Source organism: Myxine glutinosa, chromosome 9, assembly GCF_964187855.1.
Source record: "Myxine glutinosa chromosome 9, kmMyxGlut1.1, whole genome shotgun sequence".
NCBI lineage: Eukaryota > Metazoa > Chordata > Myxini > Myxiniformes > Myxinidae > Myxine > Myxine glutinosa.
In genome coordinates, this window is record NC_136269.1 from 135,104,435 (window position 1) to 135,129,450 (window position 25,016).

At 46.8% G+C, this 25,016-nt stretch overlaps 1 protein-coding gene across 3 annotated transcripts; it reads left to right on the forward strand.

Annotated features, from left to right (window-relative positions):
• Window positions 1-3,521: 3,521 nt before the first annotated feature.
• On the forward strand, window positions 3,522-24,685 carry LOC137413734 (putative solute carrier family 22 member 31). Of its 3 annotated transcripts, XM_078784973.1 has the most exons (11): window positions 3,522-3,623; window positions 3,714-3,836; window positions 9,818-10,302; window positions 10,772-10,875; window positions 18,723-18,877; window positions 19,995-20,163; window positions 20,254-20,390; window positions 20,549-20,657; window positions 21,339-21,553; window positions 21,704-21,815; window positions 23,410-24,685. In XM_078784973.1, the coding sequence occupies exons 3-11, from the start codon at window positions 9,823-9,825 to the stop codon at window positions 23,855-23,857; spliced, it is 1,929 nt and encodes a 642-aa protein (XP_078641099.1). In that variant the 5' UTR covers window positions 3,522-3,623; window positions 3,714-3,836; window positions 9,818-9,822; the 3' UTR covers window positions 23,858-24,685. The 3 variants fall into 3 exon arrangements, with proteins under 3 accessions (XP_078641099.1, XP_078641098.1, XP_078641100.1); XM_078784972.1 differs by lacking the exon at window positions 3,522-3,623 and having other exon boundaries at window positions 3,648-3,836; XM_078784974.1 differs by lacking the exon at window positions 3,522-3,623 and having other exon boundaries at window positions 3,655-3,915.
• The last annotated feature ends 331 nt before the right edge of the window (window positions 24,686-25,016 follow it).

Below are 25,016 nucleotides of genomic sequence, written 5' to 3' on the forward strand. Positions count from 1 at the left end.
CAGATTCATTTAGTTTGGAGTCTTATTGAACTTGTGCTTTGAGGGTTACATTTTGAACCTTTAGTCTTATTCTGTTTAGGCCTGGTGTTGGCTTAGTGGTTAGGGTGCTGGCTTGGGATCCCAGGATCCTGGGTTTGAATCCTGGTCAATCCCTGAATTAACGCCAGGGGGCTTGCATCAGCTTGTTATCCTTCTGAGGTCGGCAAATTGAGTACCAGTTCATTGGTAATTCCCTGTGTGTCGCAAGAGGCGACTAACAGGGTTGGCGGCAGGAAGGGCATCCGGCCATAAAACATTGCTTCAAAAAGGGGACCACGGTGCCCAAAAAAGGCCAACCCCCTCTCTGCGGGGAAAAATGGCCTCTAAAGGCGGTTCAATCTTATTCTGTTTGCCCTTTTCTGCTTTTGAAGGTCAATTTGTTATTAAACTGTTGTGATATCAAGACCTCTGATCTCAATATCTTCCCCTCAACCCTACAGATTTTAACAATTGATTGAAAATTATTCCTTGTTTTTGATGTTCCGGTAAATGGAATCGAATGACAAATCAAATGAAATTTCAATATTCCATCCATATAATTATGAACAAAGTATGATACACTCATTACCATTTGCCATTCTACTTTTATGCACGACGTTTGTTAACACGGTGATTACAAAAAAATAATAATAGAAAGCATCTGGAAATGTAAAGCCCATCCACGTCCGCTTTGTATTTGGACCTTTTTGTCCGTATGCTAAACATGATGAAACCACCTTTACCGGGATTTGAACCCAGGATCCTAGGATCCCAAGCATGCTAAACATGATGAAAACAGATAAAAAGAATACAAACAAATTGACGGTTTGAGGTCACCTTGGACTTTTGACCTCAAGAGCGATAGGCTTCAGTGATGCAATATGCAAACCCTGCTCGAATATCATGCCAATTGGATGGAAATTGATGATTGTGATCTTGACCTTTTGATCTAAAAAACAAACAAACATTGGCTTCTAGATTTTTATTGGGGAACAGATTCAATGACCCAATATGAAAACCCTGCTCGAATATCAAGTGAATCGGATGAAAATAGATGATTGTGACCTTGACCTTTGACCTTTGGATCTTAAAAAAACAACTAATAGGCTTCTAGATCTTGATTGGGGAACCAAGTCAGTGACCCAATATGCAAATTCTTAAAATTTCAGGTCAATCAGATGAAAATTGATGATTGTGACCTTGACCTTTGACCAAATTATTCATTAGTATTCTCCATATTCTCATAAAGCTTTGTTGAAAATTTGATGACATTATATCAAATGGTAAAATACCTGCAGCGCACACGTGACCACAAACCCTGGTCCCCGACGCGTGGGAGATGGCCTCATAATCACTTAGGGCAGGGGCGGGCAACCTTTTCAGAGTGAGGGCCAGATGAGACTTTTGGAAGGAGATCGCGGGCCGGAGTGAAAAACGAAATCTCAGAATTACTATATTTTGTTTACATGAATAGATTGTACAAAAATTGCATTGAACACTCTACAAATCAATGAGACTGCTGGTGCTGTTTGCCATGAAGAAGTATTTCCATGTCTGGCTCGATGGTTGAGGTAGACAACAGAAGAATGTCATTGAGGTGGCGGTCCGAGAGTTGGGAGCGAAGGTGAGACTTCGTGTACTTCATTTTCGAGAAGAGCTGTTCACAGCAGTAGGTGCTGCCGAACATGGCCACAATGCGTTGGACATGGGCAATGTATTTTTGAAAATTGTTAGAAGGGAGAACGGTGTCGCGGAAGAAGGACAATGGAGAAGAGGTGCGGAACTTCGCCTTCATTTCATCGTTGCACTGCAGCTCCACCAACTCCATCTGTAAGGAGGCAGGGGCGTCTTCCACGGGGAAGTCAAAGGGAGCAGTGAAAAGCTTGAAGTCCGCAGCCAGCACCCTGACTCCTGCAAAACGGGAAGCAAATTCCTCACGTAGAGAGTTGACGACACTAACGCAAGTGCCCAGGTCCACATCGTCAGGGGCACATGCAGCAAGGCGAGGAAAATGCACAAACTGACCAGAAGCCAATTGAGCCTCCCACAAGCGCAGTTTAACCTCGACGGCAGTGATGTGCGCGTACATGTCTGTCACGAGAATGTCTTTGCCTTGCAGCTTTATGTTGAGGGTGTTCAGGTGCGCCGTGATGTCCGTGAGCAGGGCCAGGCGAGTTAGCCACCGCGGATCAGAGAATTGATCAGCGTGGGGAAGGTTCTTCTGACGTAGAAAGGTGGCAATCTCCTGCTGTAGGTCGCACACCCGAGACAGCATGGCCCCACGACTCAGCCAGCGTACCTCACAGAAGTAGAGCAGGTCGTTGTAGTGCACGTTCACCTCGTCCATCAGTGCCTGGAACTGACGATGGTTAAGGCTGCGGGAGAGGATGGAGTTGACGACCTTCACCACGACAGACATGACACCAACGAGGTTGGCAGACTTAGCGCACAGGGACTCTTGGTGGATGATGCAGTGCATCTTGTTAATGGGCTGAGTGTATCCGGCGGCTGCACAGTGACGCACTAGCAGCGAAGCGGCGCCCTTCTTCTCACCAACCATCGCCGGGGCACCGTCGGTCGTCACACACACAAGACGGGAGAGGTCCAGGGAGTGCTGATCAACACACAGAAGCACGGCGTCGCAGATGTCTTTCCCAGTGGTGGTGTCGCGCAGCGGGACAAGCTGGAGGAATTCCTCACACACTTGAAAGTCAGCGGTGACGCCACGGATGAAAACGGACAGCTGGGCCGTGTCCTTTGTGTCGGTGCTCTCATCCAGAGCGAGGGAAAAGGCGACGAAATTTGAGCTGCGTGTTTTGAGTGAGTCGTGCACGTTTTCCGACATATCCTCGATGCGGCGACGAACGGTGCGGGACGAAAGGCTCACGTTCTCAAAGGCGGAACGCTGCTCTGGACAGACGGAGTCCACTACAGCGAGGACCCGAGGAGGCATTCCTTGATGAAGTCCCCATCCGCGAATGGCTTCATTCGGCGAGCAAGGATGCGGGAGACTTCATAACTGGCGCGCGTCACCTTTTCGGCCTCAGTATTCTGCTTGCGGAAGAGTGAAGTTTGTTTCTCCAAGTTGCCTGATAGTCTAACCATGGCGTCCTTCCTTTCGGTGGCAGACACCGACGCGAAGTTTGACGAGCGGTGCTCTGTCTCCCAGTGGCGGCGCACGTTGTACTCTTTTAGGACAGCCAAAGTCTTCAAGCATATGAGGCACTGGGCCTGTCCAAAGCGCTCGATGAAGAAGTACTCCTCCCACTCAGACTCAGGTCTTAGGGAGTCGTGCCTCTTGCGGTTAAATTTGGGCGGTGTATGACCAAAGAAGCGTTCTTGTCGTTTCCTCTGAGAAATTTAATTTCAGTATCCGTTCCACAAATTTACGAGTTCCTCTCTTCTCTGCTGCGAATAATTATTCACCTTAATATTAATTATTCACCTTAATATTAATTATAACATAATATTAGCGAATAATTCGTCACGTGATACCTGTTTGTAATCGACATTTAAATTAAATTATGAAGTAAATACCAGTACGTAGTACACAATCGTGATATACCCCAAAAGGTCAAGATCCGTCATGAGAAAAAAAAATGAAGGTGAGCAGTTTTACAGGTATTTCCGCCCTTTGTTTTAAGTGACGGATGTTGTGATAATGATATTCCGTGACCTGTGATGAATTGCCTCAGGTTTAAGCAGTTCCGTTGATACAACTCCAAGCTGTGAACCCTTCGGCGATGCAACGTGTGAGGGAACTTAATCGTCTCGGAGGACACGAAAAACCTGAGACCGTCACGTGTGATGTCAAATAGGTGAGGCCGAGTGGAGCCCGCGTGGGGTTTCCCGAGTGGACCTTGATCTTTGGTGGTGAATGTCTGCAGAACGGTTTGGGTAAGATTTATGTTCATGATGTCGGGGATGGACCAGGTCCGCGCTGGGTTTACATGAGGTTGGGGATGCACCAGGTCCGCGCTGGGTTTACATGAGGTTGGGGATGGACCAGGTCCGTGCTGGGTTTACATGAGGTTGGGGATGCACCAGGTCCGCGCTGGGTTTACATGAGGTTGGGGATGCACCAGGTCCGCGCTGGGTTTACATGAGGTTGGGGATGGACCAGGTCCGTGCTGGGTTTACCTGAGGTTGGGGATGCAGCACTGCACCAGGTCCGCGCTGGGTTTACATGAGGTTGGGGATGCACCAGGTCCGCGCTGGGTTTACATGAGGTTGGGGATGCACCAGGTCCGCGCTGGGTTTACATGAGGTTGGGGATGGACCAGGTCCGTGCTGGGTTTACATGAGGTTGGGGATGCAGCACTGCACCAGGTCCGCGCTGGGTTTACATGAGGTTGGGGATGCACCAGGTCCGCGCTGGGTTTACATGAGGTTGGGGATGCAGCACTGCACCAGGTCCGCGCTGGGTTTACATGAGGTTGGGGATGGACCAGGTCCGCGCTGGGTTTACATGAGGTTGGGGATGCACCAGCTCCGCGCTGGGTTTACATGATGTCGGGGATGGACCAGGTGCGCGCTGGGTTTACATGAGGTTGGGGATGGACCAGGTCCGCGCTGGGTTTACATGAGGTTGGGGATGCACCAGGTCCGCGCTGGGTTTACATGATGTCGGGGATGGACCAGGTCCGCGCTGGGTTTACATGAGGTTGGGGATGGACCAGGTACGTGCTGGGTTTTTGGGGATGCACCACTGCACCAGGTCCGCGCTGGGTTTACATGAGGTTGGGGATGCACCACTGCACCAGGTCCGCGCTGGGTTTACATGAGGTTGGGGATGGACCACTGCACCAGGTCCGCGCTGGGTTTACATGAGGTTGGGGATGGACCAGGTACGTGCTGGGTTTTTGGGGATGCACCACTGCACCAGGTCCGCGCTGGGTTTACATGAGGTTGGGGATGCACCACTGCACCAGGTCCGCGCTGGGTTTACATGAGGTTGGGGATGCACCACTGCACCAGGTCCGCGCTGGGTTTACATGAGGTTGGGGATGGACCAGGTCCGCGCTGGGTTTACATGAGGTTGGGGATGGACCAGGTCCGCGCTGGGTTTACATGAGGTTGGGGGTGGACCAGGTACGTGCTGGGTTTACATGATGTTCGGGATGGACCAGGTCCGCGCTGGGTTTACATGAGGTTGGGGATGCACCAGGTCCGCGCTGGGTTTACATGAGGTTGGGGATGGACCAGGTACGTGCTGGGTTTACATGAGGTTGGGGATGGACCAGGTCCGCGCTGGGTTTACATGAGGTTGGGGATGCACCAGGTCCGTGCTGGGTTTACATGAGGTTGGGGATGAACCAGGTACGTGCTGGGTTTACATGATGTTGGGGATGCACCAGGTCCGCGCTGGGTTTACATTATGTCGGGGATGGACCAGGTACGTGCTGGGTTTACATTATGTCGGGGATGGACAAGGTACGTGCTGGGTTTACATGAGGTTGGGGATGGACCACGTCCCCGCTGGGTTTACATTATGTCGGGGATGGACCAGGTCCGCGCTGGGTTTACATTATGTCGGGGATGGACAAGGTACGTGCTGGGTTTACATGAGGTTGGGGATGGACCAGGTCCCCGCTGGGTTTACATTATGTCGGGGATGGACCAGGTCCGCGCCGGGTTTACATGATGTCGGGGTTATGAACTGTCTACCTGTCTGTCTACCTGTCTGTGCTGCTGTCTACCTGCCTTTCTCTGTCTTCCTGTTGTTGCAACTGTCTGTCCTTCTGTTGCTGCAGCTGTCTGTCTGTCTTTCTGTTGCTGCAGCTGTCTGTCTGTCTTTCTGTTTCTGCAGCTCTTTGTCTGTCTTTGTTTCTGCAGCTCTTTGTCTGTCTTTCTGTTTCTGCAGCTGTCTGTCTGTCTTTCTGTTTCTGCAGCTGTCTGTCTGTCCTTCTGTTTCTGCAGCTGTCTGTCCTTCTGTTTCTGCAGCTGTCTGTCCTTCTGTTTCTGCAGCTGTCTGTCGGTCATTTTTCTGCAGCTGTCTGTCTGTTCTTCTTTTTCTGCAGCTGTCTGTCCTTCTTTTTCTGCAGCTGTCTGTCTGTCCTTTTTCTGCAGCTGTCTGTCTTTCTTTTTCTGCAGCTGTCTGTCTGTCCTTCTTTTTCTGCAGCTGTCTGTCTTTCTGTTTCTGCAGCTGTCTGTCTTTCTGTTTCTGCAGCTGTCTGTCTTTCTGTTTCTGCAGCTGTCTGTCTTTCTGTTTCTGCAGCTGTCTGTCTGTCCTTCTATTTCTGCAGTTGTCTGTCCTTCTATTTATGCAGCTGTCTGTCTGTCTTTCTGTTTCTGCTTCTGTCTGTCTGTATTTCTGTTTCTGCAGCTGTTTGTCTGGCGGTCTTTCTGTTTCTGCAGCTGTCTGTCTGTCTTTCTGTTTCTGCAGCTGTCTGTCTGTCTGTCTTTCTTTTTCTGCAGCTGTCTGTCCTTCTTTTTCTGCAGCAGTCTTTCCCTCGTGGTCCCCCTGTGCTGTCTTTCCCTCGTGGTTGTCAGCTCTTTCACGAGCCTCGATTCAGTATTTAAAAAAAAAAAAAAGAAGCTGTCTGTCTGTCTTTGTTTCTGCAGCTGTCTGTCTTTCTGTTTCTGCAGCTGTCTGTCTGTCTTTCTGTTTCTGCAGCTGTCTGTCTTTCTGTTTCTGCAGCTGTCTGTCTGTCTTTCTGTTTCTGCAGCTGTCTGTCTGTCTTTCTGTTTCTGCAGCTGTCTGTCTGTCCTGTTTCTGCAGCTGTCTGTCTGTCCTTCTATTTATGCAGCTGTCTGTCTGTCTTTCTGTTTCTGCTTCTGTCTGTCTGTATTTCTGTTTCTGCAGCTGTTTGTCTGTCTGTCTTTCTGTTTCTGCAGCTGTCTGTCTGTCTGTCTTTCTGTTTCTGCAGGTGTCTTTTTTTTGTTGCTGGAGCTGTATATCTATCTCTATCTATCTGCCTGTTTGGTGCTGGGGAAGGTTGCCTGTCTGTCTGGCTGGGACAGTATGTCTGGGGCACTTTGTAATGTTTGGCCCAGCAGATGATTCCACCAGTTGCGCATCGCGTCCGTGTGTCCTGGCCCGTTCTCAAAATTACTCTTTGGTTTCCTCGTGCCTTCTGAAACCTGTTGTAATGGATTACGAGAGTTATGATGTTCCCTCTCATTGAGTAATCCACTTTACCTTTGTGGTACATCTGTATCTCCCCGTTTTAATCGGGATTGTCAACACCATGTACCAGTCTCGAGACGACTGCGACATAAGCGTTGTTTTTATAGATCTGTGACGCGATATGAGCAGGAACGTGAAAACATCATTGAGCATCGACACCAAACGTGAGGAGGTGTCACATACCCATCACCATTGACCCAAAGGAGGAACAAAGTCGCACCGAGTTGTTTAAATCCAGGATGTGCACGACTGACGCCATGAGCAGAAGGATGTCGATGGGCCTTATTGAAAGGTTTTTTTTGTGAAAGTTTTGAGTAAATAATATCGAGGAGACGACCACACTCCGGATAATGTGTGACCCAATCCAGGAAGGTCGACCGCCTTGGTTACACAGGAGCGCCCACATGGTTTGTGTCGGCATCGCTTCCAATGCCTATGACAATATGACATGCTTACACGTGTGTAATTTTTCTCTTAAACCCTTTCTTGTAGGCCGGAGCTCCGTTGTTGCATTGGTTATTGGTTTCGAGCAGAGGAGAGTGCGTTTGCAGGTAGTCGTTAGGCCCGCCCCAAACGGGAGACTTCAGGTAGAAAATTGCACGTTCGTTGAAAAGTAAGGTGTCGTACCCGACGAGCGACTGGGATTGTCTGGTGGATTTCTTTCAAGATATCCCTGGTGTTGGTGTTGGGCTAGCAGCTAGGGTGCCGGCTTAGGATCCTAGGATCCTGGGTTCGAATCCCGGTCGATCGCTGAATTAACGCCAGGGGGGTTGACTCAGCCTGTCATCCTTCCGTGGTCGGCTAATTGAGTACCAGTTCACTGGTAATTCCCTGTTTGTCGTTAAAGGCGGCAAAAAAGGGTTGGCGTCAGGAAGGGCATCCGGCCGTAAAACATTGCTTCAAAAAGGGGACCAAAAAACAACAACAACCACGGTTCCCGAAAAAGGCCAACCCCTGCTTGCGGGGAAAAATGGCCTCTAAAGGTGGTTATTTCTTTCAAGATATGGACCCAAAGCACCACAAAATAATACGACGTCCCTTTTGAAAAGAGTAAATTAATCCGGAACGTCTCTCGCAGCCACCTACAAACAGGTGCACGACGAATCGTATTTAATACAGAATTTAAAAAGCCGACTTGTTCGCAAATTCACTCACTGGCACCAATACAAAATTACACATTTTTGCCATAACCTACAGAGGGCACTGCATCATGGGGCACAGCTGCACCCTCGGCCAATGATGCAAACCCGCAGCCTATGAAAAGTGAGTGTAGTAGAAGAGGCTTGCTCTTCGTGATGCTGCACCAGCACCACGTGTCGTGACGATGAGTACACGCTGCACTTGGTGGAGCAATACTGAATAGCGAGCAGACAACCATCTTCTATGAATTGATGGTGACTCTAGTTATTACCTCCGTCACCGAAGCTGGATGGAGGTTATGTTTTCACCTCTGTTTTTGTCTGTGAGCAGGATATCTCAAAACATTATGGACAGATTCGGACGAAACTTTGTGGACAGGTTGGGTGTGTGTCGTGGACAAATTGATTGGATTTTGGTGAAGATCCGGATCGATGTGTGTCCCTCGCCAGCAATGGTCGTCTGTGGACGTTATGGATCTCGTGCTGTATTTCATTAAGAGTTGGCGAGTTATCTTTGGCACCGTAAAGAAATTGTAATTTTTGCCCAAATGAGCTTGATTTGTACGTTACATCTGGCTAACTGGTTCGTGAAAGACTGGCTAAAAGTGTTCTCTGTCTGACCACACAAGAAGATACGGGCAGTTCAAAAAAGATTGATCACTGTGCTTGGGTCCTCCCATGATTAGTGACGAGACACCCGAAGTACACAGGGGACCCCAAATTGTGTGGTGACACCCGAAGTCCTCGGGGGACCCCAAATTGTGTGGTGACACCCGAAGTCCACAGGGGACCCCAAATTGTGTGGTGACACCCGAAGTCCACAGGGGACCCCAAATTGTGTGGTGACACCAGAAGTCCGCAGGGGACCCCAAATTGTGTGGCGACACCCGAAGTCCACAGGGGACCCCAAATTGTGTGGCGACACCCGAAGTCCACAGGGGACCCCAAATTGTGTGGCGACACCCGAAGTCCACAGGGGACCCCAAATTGTGTGGCGACACCCGAAGTCCACAGGGGACCCCAAATTGTGTGGCGACACCCAAAGTCTACAGGGGACCCCAAATTGTGTGGCGACACCCAAAGTCCACAGGGGATCCCAAATTGTGTGGTGACACCCGAAGTCCGCAGGGGACCCCAAATTGTGTGGCAACACCCGAAGTCCACAGTAGACCCCAAATTGTGTGGTGACACCCGAAGTCTACAGGGGACCCCAAATTGTACGATAACACCTGATGTTCACAGGGGCCATCAAATTGTATGGTGATGTCACTTCCTATGAGGGAAAGTTGTTCCTCGAGAGACGAACATCATAATGCATTGTAAGAGTTATGTCTGTGTGGTGACCTTCCAGCCTTTCTCTAACTACCTTTCACACTGTGCTTGTTGGCCGCATCACTGAATATTGGGTTTATGACTTTCATCCTTCACTTTGTACTCGTCCATCCATTTTTCCCCTCATCTCTTTACTTGCTTTGGCGTTTCTTGTTACCCCCTCCTGACCATCAGCCCCACCCCATTTTTTTTTTTTCAGTGACCATGGCTGATTTAAACAATCCAACTCCTGTGGCAAGTCTATTCCCAGTCATCGATAATGTTGGCATCTCCTACGACCTGCTGTTGCAGCCAGCCATGGGGCCGCCGGGCCGATCACTGCGCTACTTGCTGGGACTCGCGTTCTTGCCGTTCTTCTTCCTTGGCTGTCTGTTTGCCTCCAATGCCTTTATGGTGGCTCTGCCGGCCGACCACCGCTGTACTCCGGCACAACTTCCCCGAGTCCTTCGTAACGCCACGCAAGAGCAAGTCTGGGCCGCGCTGCTCGCTCGAGAGGATGAACTGGGAGTCGGCGCGGAGGACGTGGCTCTCGCCCGATGTCGGCCCTTTAACTACTGGCCAGCTAACATGTCTGCGGTTAACAACAGCCAGATTATCGACAACCTGAGGGTGGAAAACCGATCGTGCAAGGCCTGGGTGTATAGCCAACTACACACTGGCTTGCGCGGAAGTGTTGTGACTGAGGTACTAAAAAAAAGAAACTACTATTCTCGTACTCTACTGTCTGAATTGCAACTTTTTTTTTTCTTTTTTTTCTTTTTTTTTGTATACTGAATCGAGGCTCGTGAAAGAGCTAACATTTACTTCACAAACAAATCAACCAGACAAACAAAATATATAAAAAGAGGGAGTGGAAAACAAGATGGGGAGAGAAGGGGAAGCACACAAACACAACATTTGAGAGCAGGGAGAAGTGTGGGGGGGAGGAGGCGTGGGAAGGGGGGGGGGGGGCGAGTATGTGACAACAAGTATGTCAACATGTTGTGGTTCAAGTTGTCATGTTCAACAAACATTTCTCGATCAGTGCCATGCCTTCGTCCTCTCGACCACGTAATTCTTCACTTCCCTCCCACCTCTTCCTAAGCCGACTCCTTGCATTTGTGTCTCCGGTGTATGCGGTGCATGGCTTTGATACAAGTGTTGTTTCTACCAGTGGAACTTGGTGTGCGGTGAAGCATGGTACGTGCAAGTACAACACCTCTCTTTCTTCCTCGGCTTTGCTGCTGGAGCCATTGCATTCGGAACTCTGATGGACAGGTACAGACGGAAGGTGTAGAGATAGCCATCTATCCACTGTTCAATCCCAGGATTGCTTTGCTGTATCTTGTGCTCATGACCACGGGCGTCGATCGCTATGTAAAAGTGGGGGAGACATTGCAAGTGCAAATCGTGAAGCCAATAGTGATGACCTGGCAAGTCTAGCCCTTGGAAATTATTCATGCTAGACACTCTTTGCTGTGGTGCATTCTGGGCATTTAATCAGACCTCCTTTGCTACGTTTCTTTGAACTAATTTGACTAATAAAAGGGGAGCAGTTTTAATTTTGAGCTCTTTCCTGGTGCCAAAGTTTATTATTTTGCTCAAAAACCAGATGTAAACAGGCATTTCGTACTGTTATTGTTGCTTCTACTTTTCATCCTAACTCTAAGATTTACTAACATGCAGCCCACCACCCCACCCCCCCTACCAAAAATGCACAATGTATGGTCCATAGATAAGCTTGGCAGGGGAGCTCCTCCAGATTCCCCATTTATTATTCCCCTACCGGTTTCACAGGAGGGGACTGGAGGTTTGCTGTCAGTCACCGTCCATCTGTCCATTAGTCGGTTCCACCTATGGTTTTTAAGACCTTTTGCCATCCCCTTTAACATATTAAACAAAAACTTGGCACATGGCTTTATTATGATAACTTACTGAACAAGTTCAGTTTCAAGACGTTTGGTCAAATTTTCAGTTATGCCCTTTTTGAACTTCAAAAATATCACATCGGCAGGGGGAATTTATTGCAAAGCCATTCTCGCTCTTGTTTATCTTTGTTTTCCTCTTCCTCGTACTCTGTAGCCGCTGATAACACAATAAATCTGTTTGGGGAAGTTCTCACACGAGGATAGAGTGAAACTGGAAATTACAGACCGGAGAGCAATTGCTGGGGTACCACGATAGCATTATTTACATGAAGACCACCATGTTGTTAAGCATTGCCGAGCACTCCGTTGCATTGGAGTGCTTGTTTGAGTGCTTTAAATCGAGCAAGCTGCGTGCTATTGGAACACGCCCCTCGTGTTCTTATCACGCATGCATGATGAGCCGAATAGCCTCCTGCACTGGGTTTCCTTGTTAAATAGACATAAATATAAACTTTAATCACCCTCTGCATTAATCCATTCCAGCGTTTATTGTACACCGCTCCTTTCCGATGCCATCTCCAGGCACTGCAAAACGTCATTGCCGGGCACCGAAGGGGGCTCGGCAGTGACGCACGCTGAAAGGGAGTACTCGGTTTTCACTCTGGTTGTTTGTTGTACACCGCTCCTTTCCTATGCCATCTCCAGGCATTGCAAATCGTCATTGCTGGGCACCGAAGGGGCTCGGCAATGACGCACGCTGAAAGGGAGTACTCAGTTTTCACTCTGGTTGTTTGTTGTACACCACTCCTTTCTAATGCCATCTCCAGGTACTGCAAAACGTCATTGCTGGGCACCGAAGGGGGCTCGGCAGTGACGCACGCTGAAAGGGAGTACTCAGTTTTCACTCTGGTTGTTTGTTGTACACCACTCCTTTCTAATGCCATCTCCAGGCACTGCAAAACGTCATTGCTGGGCACCGAAGGGGGCTCGGCAGTGACGCACGCTGAAAGGGAGTACTCAGTTTTCACTCTGGTTGTTTGTTGTACACCGCACCTTTCCTATGCCATCTGCAGGCATTGCAAATCGTCTGCTGGGCACCGAAGGGGGCTCGGCAGTGACGCACGCTGAAAGAGAGTACTCAGTTTTCACTCTGGTTGTTTGTTTGTTTTCGTGTTTGTCCGGGCGATATCTCAGCCATCCTTTGAGCTAAGAAGCTGAAATTTCAGCACAATAGTGAGCAAGTCCTTTGTCAAAAACGTTATTTTTTGTTTTTTGATTAATTAATTAATTGAGGAGTTATTTAATTATTAGCGATTAATTAAGTACTTATATATTTCCTTTCTCTTCTGGGCATTATCTCTGGCACCTTTTGAGTTAGGAAGCTGATATTTGGACATGCCAATGACCAAGTGATTTGGATGCAAAGGCTATTTTTGATTTATTGATTAATCGATTAATTATTTAATTATTCGATTAATGACTAAATATATATATATTTTTTTTTAAGTTACGGATTCTGATGAAATGGTGGTGGTTTATGTAATATATTAGCCAATTGATTAACTATTTAATTTTTTTAATGATTATTATTTATTTATTTTCATTATTAATCATTTATTTATTTTCTTTCTCCTCTGGGCAATATCTCAGGCACCTTTTGAGCTAGGAAGCTAATATTTGGACATGACAGTGACCAGGTGACATGGCCATAAAGGATATTTTTGATTTATTGATTAATCATTTCATTGATTAATAATTATTTATTGATTAATCAATTAATTATTTAATGTTTTATTGATGACTTATTTAATTAAATTTCTAAAAGATACATCTTCGGATGAAGCACTAGTGGGTTAGTTATGCTATTAGCCAATTGATTAAGAAAATATTTTATGATAATCTTTAATGATTTTAATTATGCAATTAGTCAATCAATTATTGTACACCTCTCCCTCCCAATGCTCTCTATATGAGCTGCACAGTGGTATTGCCGGGCACCTCAGGCGCCCTGGCAATGGCACCCTGGCAATGCCGCGCTGTGGGATATTTAAGTATTTGGCATGGGGGTGGTGCACTTTGAATGTATCTTTACTTGTAATTTATCAAGTTGGTCTGAAAGAGGCCTTTTGACGGGGGATTCATATTAGTTTGCTGTCGTGACTGATGATGCCTGTGGTCTGGATGTGGACTGTCGTCCGCCTTTTGTGGACTCTTTGCACTCTCATTACGCATTCATCTCCGATGAAGTGACTCGATAAACTTTTCTTACCTGAAAATTTTGCTTATGGGCAAGCAAAGAGGCTCCTTTAGAAGAGAACTCAAGAACCAACACAGCACTGCCGTATAAATATCTTCGTATCCGATACTCACGCACAAGTGACATTTTCAGCACATGCACACTGTGCAGTACGTGCTTTATTATTAGTCCCCTACCGGTGTACACCGGAGGGGACTATAGGTTTGCACGCCGTCCGTCTGTCAGTCTGTCAGTCTGTCAGTCCGTCGCGCAAAGAACAGTTTTCCGGAATCTTTTTCTAAACTCTTAATGCTAATGATTTCAAACTTGGCAAATGGTTTCCTCATGATAATTTACAGATCAAGTTCGAATTTCACGACGTTTCGATCATTTTTGACAAAGTTATGGCACTTTGAACTTTGGGAATTCTGATGATCCTTAATACCCCCATTCCACTTATGCCGATCGACCCCGATCTGCACAACGGGAACGATCCTATTTGGAACGGGATCAATCGGTATGATCGTATACGGAACGTCTTCGATCTTTGTCGATCGGGACAAAAAAATAGATCGGGGCGATTTTTTAAACATGTTTAAAATTTCCATCCCGATCTGAAATAGCGGGACTGATCGTGATTACAGCGTGAATGCAACGTAGTCCATCGGAACGATCGCAGTTAGAACGGCTTGATCGTGACTACAGCGTCGTTGCAGCGGGAGGATTATGTTGTGCCGTTTCGACGACGATCGTTACCTATCCGTCCCGCTCCAATGCCGATCAAAGCCGTTGTATATAAATCGGTCCGGATTGCATCGGCCTCACCCGATCAAGTATTTCGACACGACAATTTTTGTCAACGTTGTTAAGTGGAATTGATAACTGCATGAGCCAAATTGCATTGCCCAATAACCCCGTGGTCTAAAATTAAAAGCGGTACAAGTTAAACAAATATTATTAATGATCAATTTTACCGCTTTTAATTTTATGACCTTTTAATTAAGTTAATGCAAACTTTGATCCCCTCTACCCAGCAAAAACTTGTCAAATTTTTAGCTTTTATTTTGAAGACCTTTCATTTTGCAATGCATTTTCATCCCCTCAACCCAGCAATAATAACTTCTCCCTTTCCAACCAACACAAGGCAAACATTGAATATCAAGTTTCATAATGTTTATTGTCACATGAATATCAATAGAAATCATTATCGATGCAATACATAACAATACAACAATGTCCTCCAAAATGTCTTTCAACTCCTTCCCATAGTGTCTCTAATGATGTCTCACCATCCTCTCCTGCCATGGAACTGCACCAGCAGGGCTGTTAAAATAGAGTCTCAGTACCTCCCTCTGACGCTTGGCCTCTACACTGTCCCTGTTACCTTGAACTGCCTGCTCCACCTCTAACATGTTGGCTTGATCTCTCCATTCACCAGGGATGATGTTGTGTCGATAATCCTCCTGGTCCACCTCGGCATGCTGAATATTTGGGAACCGGATGCGGAGCATGTTGTGCAGACAGATAGCAGTTTCAACCAGGTCACGCACCACCTCAGGATACTGTTGTAGTGTCTTGAGCAAGCATTGCCAACGGTTTGCCAAGATGCCAAAGGCGTTCTCCACCACTCGTCGACCCCTTGAGATGCGGTAGTTGTAGACGAGTTGTTCAGGAGAGAGTCCACGTCTGGCATAGGGTTTCATCAAGTAGGTGCGGAGAGCAAAGGCATCATCTCCAAGGATGAAGAATGGCATCTCTTCATCATCGTTCCGCATGGCCAGGGGGTCGGGGAATCCAATGGTTTCATTCTCTATGCACTCTTTGAGCTCCGAAGCATTGAAAATCTGAGCATCTGACATGTGTCCCATTCCACCAACATCCACCCACAATAACTTATAGTCGGCGTCCACCAGTGCCATCAACACGATCGAGAAGAAGCCCTTGTAGTTGTGGTAGAGGCTGCCTGAGTTGGGTGCGCATCTGAGGGCGACGTGTTTGCCATCAAGAGCTCCGAGCACATGAGGGATGTTCCATTTACTTTCGAAATCATCAGCGACTTCTGTCCATTCTTCTGGGGTGGTAGGGCACTTCACCATTTCTTCTTTGAACTCTGCAACGATGGCTTGACACACCTCCGGAATGAACTTGACGATGGTGTTTCTGCTGACCCTGAAGTCGTAGGAGAGAGTTGGGTAGAGGTCTCCTGTAGCCATATGCCTCAGGGTGATGGCGAGCTTCATTCCAGGTTGTAGGGCCTTTCTCAGCCTGGTATCTTCTTTCTCAATCCTGGGGGTGATTCTGTGGAGGATTTCATCAAAGAGAGCAGGTGGCATCCTCACAAAGTTCTGGAAAGAGTTGATGTCCTCCAGCCTCAGTTCATTCATCAAGCGGTCGTAGTGCCCAAACTGCAATCTTCTTTCTTCTGTCAACCATGGCCGGACCCAGAACTGAGGGGCTCTTCTTCTTCTTCTCATTCTTCTTCTCACTTGAGCAGCTCTTCTTTCATTAATTGCATATTGTTGGAGAAGTAGAGCGAGCTGCAGACGGCCATTTCTCTGATGTTGATCCATGGCTGTCTTCGACGATACTGATGATCGGCAAGCAAATCGGGCTCTATTTATACGGATCGGGACCTGAAATCTGCTTTTTAGTCGGCTTAAAGACGGGAATAGAGCGTAGTTAGATCGGTTTGTTCGGGAATGACGTAGTTGAAACGGCAATAGATCGGCAGCATCGGCGTTGGATCAGTTTTAGATCGGCGGCGATCGGGAATGCATCGTGTCAGAGCGGCGGCAATCGCGAATGCAGCGTGGTTACAGCGTACGCGAGCGGGAACACAGCGGCTCTAAACGGCTTCGATCGGGTCTTCAGGGACCCGATCTACCCACGATGAGCGTGGTTACAGCGTAGTGATCGTAATCGGAGCGTACTTAGGACGTAGATACAGCGTAGATGACCAGTTTTTTCCCAAAGTGTCCCGATCGCTCCCGACCTGGAGATCGGGGCTAATCGGGGCCAATCGGCATAAGTGGAATGGGGGCATAACTCAGTGCCATTTTAAGCTTTAATTTCCTTTAAAAACCATTTTCTCTGCAATAATTGGACCGATTGAGATCAAATTTTCACCGTAGGGGGGACTCGGTCTGTAGAATATTTTAATGGTAATTATGACGTCACAGGTCACGTGGTTCGGCCGCCATATTGTTTTTCGTGAAAACACAAAAACCCCTTTTTCTCTGCAACAGCTGAACAGATCGAGGCCAAACTGTGCAAGCAGAATCGCACAGCCATGACGAACAGAAAAGTCAGCGAGCATGACGTCATGCGTCACATGGTTTCAGAGTTATGACGTTTTTAAGCATGAACCTTTAAAACCGAGCCGCTCCCTCATTTTTGATCCAATCGAGGGGAAACTTCACAAATCTGTTCAGCATGTCAGTCTACTAAAATGTCCTTTTGGAATATGTGATAGGGCACTTGGTTTGGCAGATATCGTCAAGTAGACGAAAATATGAAAAAAAAATGGTTATCTCTTGTTTATTCTAGAGTTCTCCTCAAGCCGCACCGTGCGCCCTCAGCCTCGTCTGCGAACGTCAAATGCGTGACACAGCATGCGCTTTCGGGAGGGGCGGAGCCAAGCCGAGCAACATACATATATATATATATATATACACATTGATCGTGAACCGGAAAATATAATAAATTACTGATATTTAGCGACTCGAAAGGTTCTTTATCAACAACTTATTTTCTCGTGCTTCTGCTGACCTGTCTGCAAGGTGTATAAATCGAAGTCCCGAGTGCGAATCACAGGTGAGCCCGTCCTGAGGTAATTAGCGATTGGGAACGATTCAGAACCTGTGGGTAAATATCCCTTGGTAATTTCCCCAACAGTTGTCCGGACGACAGACTGCCGGTAGGGGACATGGATTGCAGCGCAATACTCAGAATGCTTGTTATTTTTTGCTTTTTGCCTTTTTATGGATATCGGCCCAGACAAGGCATACAGCCACTCTAGGTAAGGGGCTAAGATAAAGTTAGAAAAATATTAGGATAAAGCAAAAAAAACAAAAAAACATCCAAGACACCGGAAGTAGCAGAGGTCGGGTAAAATGCGATTACACCTCAAAGATGTAGGAAGTATGAATTGACATTCCTCTGAAAGCAGAGTAAATATCTGAAAAAACTTGCATGTTTTGTTTGTTTTTTAGTGATTGATGTTAACTCTTACACGAGCCTCAATCTTGTATACAAAAAAAAATCAAAAAAATCGTAGGATAATGGGAAGCATGTTACAGGTAGTGAATTCCAGAGCGAGACAGCACGAGGGATAAAACTATCTGCACAGACTTTCGTTCTGCACTTTGGGTCAGCTATAGTGTATGAGTGAGCGGAGATGGCAAACCGGCAAACCGAGTCTTGCGTCCAAACACTATGGGAGGAACCAAGTTAGAAAGTCCAACAGAACATTTGCCATGAAAATATCTGTAGAACAAACCAAGAGTAGCAATCGACCTATGGTGAGAGAGTGGTTGAAGAGTTAAACCCATCTCCACACCAACCAGATTGACTATGCGTTTCGATATGTTATCCACCCCGAGTCAAGTGGGGAGGGGGAGGGGGGACTCCTCCCACAGCCAGTGTCCCCCTGAACACACCCACCATCCTGCTTTCACTTTGTACACATGTCCATTATGCCTTATAGATAGTGCAGGCTTAGGAGAGTGGGAGCAGATGTGGACAATCTGTTTGACAGTTTTTCCTCATTTTCAAAACTGCCGTTTTGTATTGGTTAAGATACTGTGTGACTGTGGTCATGATGTAATGTATGGTTGAGATACTGTGTGACTGTGGTCATGGTGTCATGTATGGTTGAGATACTGTTTGAGTGTAGACATAGTGTGGTGTTGTGATCAGATACTGTTTGAGTGTGGTCATGGTGTGGTGTTTTGATCAGATACTGTGAGTGTAGACCACCGTCACCATTGGACACTTGTTGCATGCTGTGCCCTGGAGTGCAGATGTGGACGTCGTTCGATTCTCCTCGTCATGTTGCTGCTTTCCTGCCTGCTGGGTCTGTTCCTCTCTCTATCAGTCTCTATCACCATGTTTACAATCCTGCGGCTACTTGAGGGCCTTTGTCTGCCTCCTGTCTACATATCTCTCTACCTTTACCGTAAGCACTGCACCATCTGTCATTCTGTTCTCCAATCGGTGACATCGCGCTTATTTAATTTCATGTCCACCCTGCTGTTCAACTTCAAACATTAGTTATATCCCAAACAAATACCATGCAATTATGAACGCATTGTGTAAGTGAATGAATAAAAAATAAAGTTTGAGAAGAAGGTGTTAAACCAGGGAAATAATATAGTTATGACAATGATTTGTGGGTTGATTATATTCACCATTAATTGCTTGATGTTCGTGTTAGTAACCCCAATTGGTAACGACTACAATTGGATGTCTATTGGCAGCCCTCTCCGCCCCCTGTCTTCTCCCTATTTCCCCTCTGTGTTTGACTCTCAACTCACCCCAATTTTCCCTTCACACCATACAACTAAACTTCAACATGGCATGTCCATGTGAGCCCCTATCCTCCTGGTCTTGCCACAAGTTCAACAGTCGTGGAATGAGCCAGGAATGTGAGATGCCGGAACATGTATATCAACCATTAGGAATGGGCGAATAATAGTCTCAACGATCCTAAAATCCCAAAACAACAGTTTCAATAAACTATTGCCAAACCAGGTGTCTGTGTCTGTGTCTGTTTGAGGATGCAGACAGACAGGGTTCAATGTTGTCTACGTAAAGATTAAGGTCCTCGACAGACTTTGCAGCATCGCACTCATTGTTAAGTGGTACTCGAGACTCACTTCCTGGTCGTTGTCGGGAGCAGTGCAAATTGGCACTGCATCTGGAGTGCAATGTAACCGATACTCTGAGATTACTTTTAGGGCAATAATGTTCCAATGAAGACCCTCTTCCAAAGATTGTGAGAGTGACAGCAAGTTGCAGTTTCAGAGTTGAAATTAATTTTGTTTCAGGTTATTGATGTCTATTTTGTAGGGAGAACGACTTGTGTTATTACTATGGCCCTGACATCCTGGAATTTCCTCCCATTCTTTTCCTTTAAGATCCCGGGAGAAATCGTTAGGATTTGAGGGTCTCCTTTTGAACATGCACATCATATCCATTCGTGGATGCAACTGACCCTCTTATTCTTTGCCTTCCTTAAGAACCCGAACAGGTTGGCGTTTGATGAGTGATCCTTCACCTGTTTATTTTTCTAGAGGTGGAGCTTCGCACACCTCAGGGCAGAATGATGGCTGCCATGTTTACCATGCTGATGATTTTGGCTGGAAAGTTTTTCCTGCCGGTTCTTGCCTACGTTGCTACCGACTGGCATGTGCTTCGAGCAATCCTCAACCTGCCACTCGCACTCACCCTTTCCCTTGCATGGTAGGTCGCCTATTGCTCACCCCTTCACTGGTACGTCATCCTGCACTTCCCCTTCGCCTACTTCGCCCACTGACGACCTTCCCGTTCCAGGAAGCTCCCGGAGGTGCCCCGCTGGTTGCTTGCCACGCGACAGCTCGCTGCAGCACGTTCTGCCGTCGAGGCTATGGCCGTGAAGAATGGTGCCACCAGTCCCGAGTTTTGTACCCAACGCAATGAGGTCTTCCATGGTATGTTGTGACTATTTGCTTTACTGTATTTATGTGACTAAAAATGCTTTGTGAACCTTCACCCGCCTCCTCCCCCATTTGTATTAAGAATGTATATTTACTCGTCTGTGCATGCTGAGGAAACAATGCATCATCTTTCATGGAATTTTGTCTTCCAGAGATTGAGGCGTCCCTGGAGTTTTTGGCATGCCCTCGGTTCTTTGGATTTGCAGACCTTCTGGCGAGCAGGAATATTGGCAAGAATGCAGCCGTTCTCTGCCTCATCGCGTAAGCACAATTATTTGAGTCCACGGGCCCCTTATTGACTTGCTACGAGGTTAAAAACTATAAACTTGCCTTTTCAGGTCACATAGTTGGGCGCAAAATCAAGTTGCGGTGTCATTTATAAGGAAGCCCCATGAAAGAAAAGTAAAAAAAATACCAACAATGATGGAGCAAGATTGGTGATCTTTGTCTGCTGGAGAGCAAAGTGTAATACCTGTGTATGTACCTCGGGTGTCTACGCACAACAAGAGCTAATTCATCCAGCTCATGTCACATAGACAATATTTTCTTGCATATCTGGCTTTCCCACGAATTGTAAGAATTGCCTACGTAAGCCCATGGAATCGTGAGAATTTACCGTTGGCCTCGGAGGCCTACTCTCACAATGGGCAAAGCCGTGGATCTACCAGAACGTTGTACATCCTTATTAATTGCTTCACTTCACCGGGACCATTTTGTAGCATTCCCTCGATCATCCCAGACTCTTCATCTTTAAAATCTGGCCTTCACTCTCGTGAGCTGTTGCATGTTCCATCGCTTTAAGTTGGACACATTCTGGATCAAATCCGAATTTCCTGTGTTTCTGGAGTGGAGTCTAACTGTGCGAGGTTTATGATTTTGTACCTTAAATGATGCTCGTGCATCACCGAACTCTTCTCTCCGTCCTATTTCTGTGTGAGACAGCTTTCTGAGCAGTGGACTTCTCGTAGACCTGAGTGAGGTGCTCTCTCAAGGCCTGCCTGCCTTTCACGCTTCCTACCTGTCTGCGGTTGGAGTTGGTACAGTGGGATGCCTGCTCATGTGCCTATTCGTCGACCATATCGGACGCCGTCCCTTCCTCCTCTGTATGCTGGTGGTTGTTGGTCTGGCCAGTCTTCTCCTGCTTGCTCTGCCCCATGGTACCCAGTTTCTCATTGCTCACTTTATTCCTTTAACATTAAAATAGGATTAAAAATAAATTGCTCACATTTTCTAATACCCTTCTCCCTTTTCCATCCCTTCATTTTGTCCATCTATAGGTTTTGCTTATTATTTTTCGCCCTTTTCAGGAGCAGTAGCGGTGCTATCGGTTCCCCTATCTCTGCTTGGGATCCTCGGCACTCATGCCACTGGCGGCCTAGTCGCCTTTATTGCTGCTGAGGTGTCTCCCACGGCGCTCCGGTGAGATTTCAGTTTGCTGGATAATTATCGGGCCTAACTATTCAAGCAGGCCTTGTGCTCCCATGATATCAGTTGTCTTTTGCATGTGAATACCAAATGATGTTGTTTATTAATCCGCCACCGAAGGTGGGTGGAGGTTATGTTTGTTTTCACCCCTGTCTGTCTTGTCTGTTTGTCTGTGACCAGGATATCTCAAAATGTTGTGGACGGATTTGTTCAATATCTGGTGGAGAGATTGGGTGTGTGAAAAGGAATAATTTATTCAGTGTTGGGAGAATTTTAAAAGCGATTCTTCACCATTGATAGGGATAAACAGATAACGCACGATATCTCAAAATTATGGACGGATTTGGGCGAAACTTGGTGGACAAGGTTGGGTGTGAGAAGAACAAATTGATCCGACTTAGGTGAAGATCCAAATCCGGATTATGAATTTTTTTTTGAGTGATTCTTCACCATTGAGCGAAGGGGCCAAAAACGATATATAGCACGATATTTCAAAGTTGTGGACGGATTCGGACAAGAACAAGCTGATTCGATTTTGGTTCAATTCCAGATCCAGTGGGATACAAAATGCCAACTGCTCAGCCTGGCGGAGGTATGCGCTTTACCGAGAGCCGTTCCCTTTTGCCCGTTCCCCGCACAGCGGGAGTCGAGTTTTTGCAATCTCTGTCTGACTGTGTGTCTCTCCGGGCCGTAACTTTTTACCATTTGAGCTGTTGCCACCAAATTGTCAACAAAGCTTTATTGTGAGAATATGAAGAAGACAAATTAATAACTTGGTCAAAAAGTCACAGCTCAACGTTGCATAAGATTGTCAATTTCCATCCAATTGACTTGAAATTTGAAGAGCATTTGCGTATTGGGTCCCTGCATTTGTTCACCAATAAAATGCTGGAAGCCGATTGCTTTGAGGTCAAAGGTCAAGGTCACCTAAAATCGTGTTTTTTTGTTTTTTTGTTTGTTTGTTTAAAAAAAAAAAACTTTTTCGTCATGTTTAGCATACGGAAGAAGAACATTTGAGAACACGTGCGTGTAACACACCTTCCACGGAACAGTGTGTTTATCCACTAAAAAGAGTACAGTGAATGACTAGACTATCTGGTGAAGGCTTATTCCTTTGCCCCGACGAAGGGTTAATGTCCGAAACGTCAGCTTCTCCTCGCTTCCCATGGCGGTTTGCATAACCTCGGTGAATGTCCTTTTTATTTCATTCATTGGCCTACCTGTCCACCAAGCAGATCAACACTAGGCCTTCACCAGCATGACTAGTTCCTCATTCTTTGTAAAATGACTACTTTGTCCAGTACGTACCAGTTGGGAAAGTTTCTCTACCTTGCGGTATACAGGAAGGGATCTGAACTAGATTAATCAATGTTTACCCTTTCTTCTGCACAGTTAAAATCGATATGGCGTTGCTTCAAGTGTCCCCTCACCCAATTTCAACCAAAAGCTCTTCTTTACTTCAAAAGTATTTTGGAGTTGAGCATCACGGATTCGCTTTCTATTAACCCCGTACCACGCAGACAAATGTTTTTGATTATCACACTGTCTATAACACGCTTCCCACCACCCCTCCCTCCCACTATCGCAGGGCAGCAGTGCTCGGCCTGGTGTTGGCCAGTGCATGTCTTGGCAAAGCGACTTCTCCATTCCTTCAACTTCTCCCCCAACAAGGAACCTTCCTCCAACGCCTCATCTTTGCAGCGCTTTCCCTCGTCGGCTTGCTCAGCGTAATGTTCCTGCCCGAAAGCCGTCTGCGTCCGCTTCCCGACTCGCTCGCGGATGCCGAGGCCTTCCGCAGCCTCCCAGCCGTAGCTAACCCGTTTGGCCTTCCTTCTTTCCACGCGTGGGGCCGCTTTGGTCGGCGGTGTCTACGCGACAAGGTGCCGCTGTTGAAGCGTGGCTCCTGTGAAGCGACAATGTACTCTGGGCAGGCGGAGCAAGGTTGGACGGAGGGTGGAACCACCCAAGTGAGGTCACAATCTGTGGAGCCTTCTGTTCTGCCATTTCCCCCCAGTCAACACTATTGTGGTATTTGAATGTCCAGGATGACTTGATACATGTCCAACGATGTTGTAACCATATCACCATGGCTGAGGCCAAATTGGACCGAGTTTGCTTTCTGAACTGTGCATTTTGAATGTGGTGTCCATGGTGATTGATCACGTTTTCAAATGATTTTAAAAATTGATCTTCGAGCAAAGAAGTAACTTTAAAGCCCCTCACTGGTGCATTCTCGTTAACCTGTGTTCACCTTTAGTCGTATCGTTTGCCCCGTCTACAAAGGGATCGATAATGGAGGTGTTGTGCTAACGATGTTTTTTAAGCTCGCTAACAAGGATAGGGTGGGGAGTAGGGTTGGGGTGTGATGGATGTGGTGTAAGACTTGGGCAATGCCATGGGTGGTGTAAGAAAAACATTGGAAGACACCAAATCCTGAGAGGAGTTTGAGGTTTTTATCCTTAATCTTAATTTTATTTAATTTTTTGCTTTTGTAATAAGAATTGTGGAAAGAAATTGTTTAAATGTCACATGATAAGGTAAAGGAAGATTGAGAAATGGACTGTTGGAGAGATTTTGAGATTTATCAGCATTATAAAACCTGAGCCTCTCGTGATCCGCGCTCCGCGCTCGTCCAATGGCATCCACTTTGTGACCGCTCAGTGACCTGGATCACAGGTGTTACACGGAAAGGATTCGATGGGAATTTTCTGTTGATGTGTATTCGATTATGGCCTTGTGTCGGTGTTCGATCCATCTCACTCTCGCTTTGCAATTGTTCGATCATTCGGTGCCAGGTACTTGCTCTTTGCACGACAAACACACATGCTGTACTTGTACACAAAATTAAATTTTGACGTCACGAATTGTTCGTTTTGCATTTTCGGTTTGCCATTACCCCACCAGCTTGACCTACATTTCTTTTTAAAGGTGTAATTATTAAATTGCCCACCAGGTGGGGGGTTGCTTTGAAAGTCCTTGTTTTATGGGATATTTAACGTTCACCTTCCTAATGCTAGCAGACGGGACGCCCAGCTTAACATCCATCCGGGGATGTCAGGGATTCTGAGATTCTGATTGGGATTCTGCTCAAAACGAGTCACGGCCATGGGTGAGACTTCTTTCACCTTTACGGTGATCTGCTGAGTTTCTCACCTAAAGGTAGAAAACCTGGATGCGATCCTAAAAAGGGCGAAT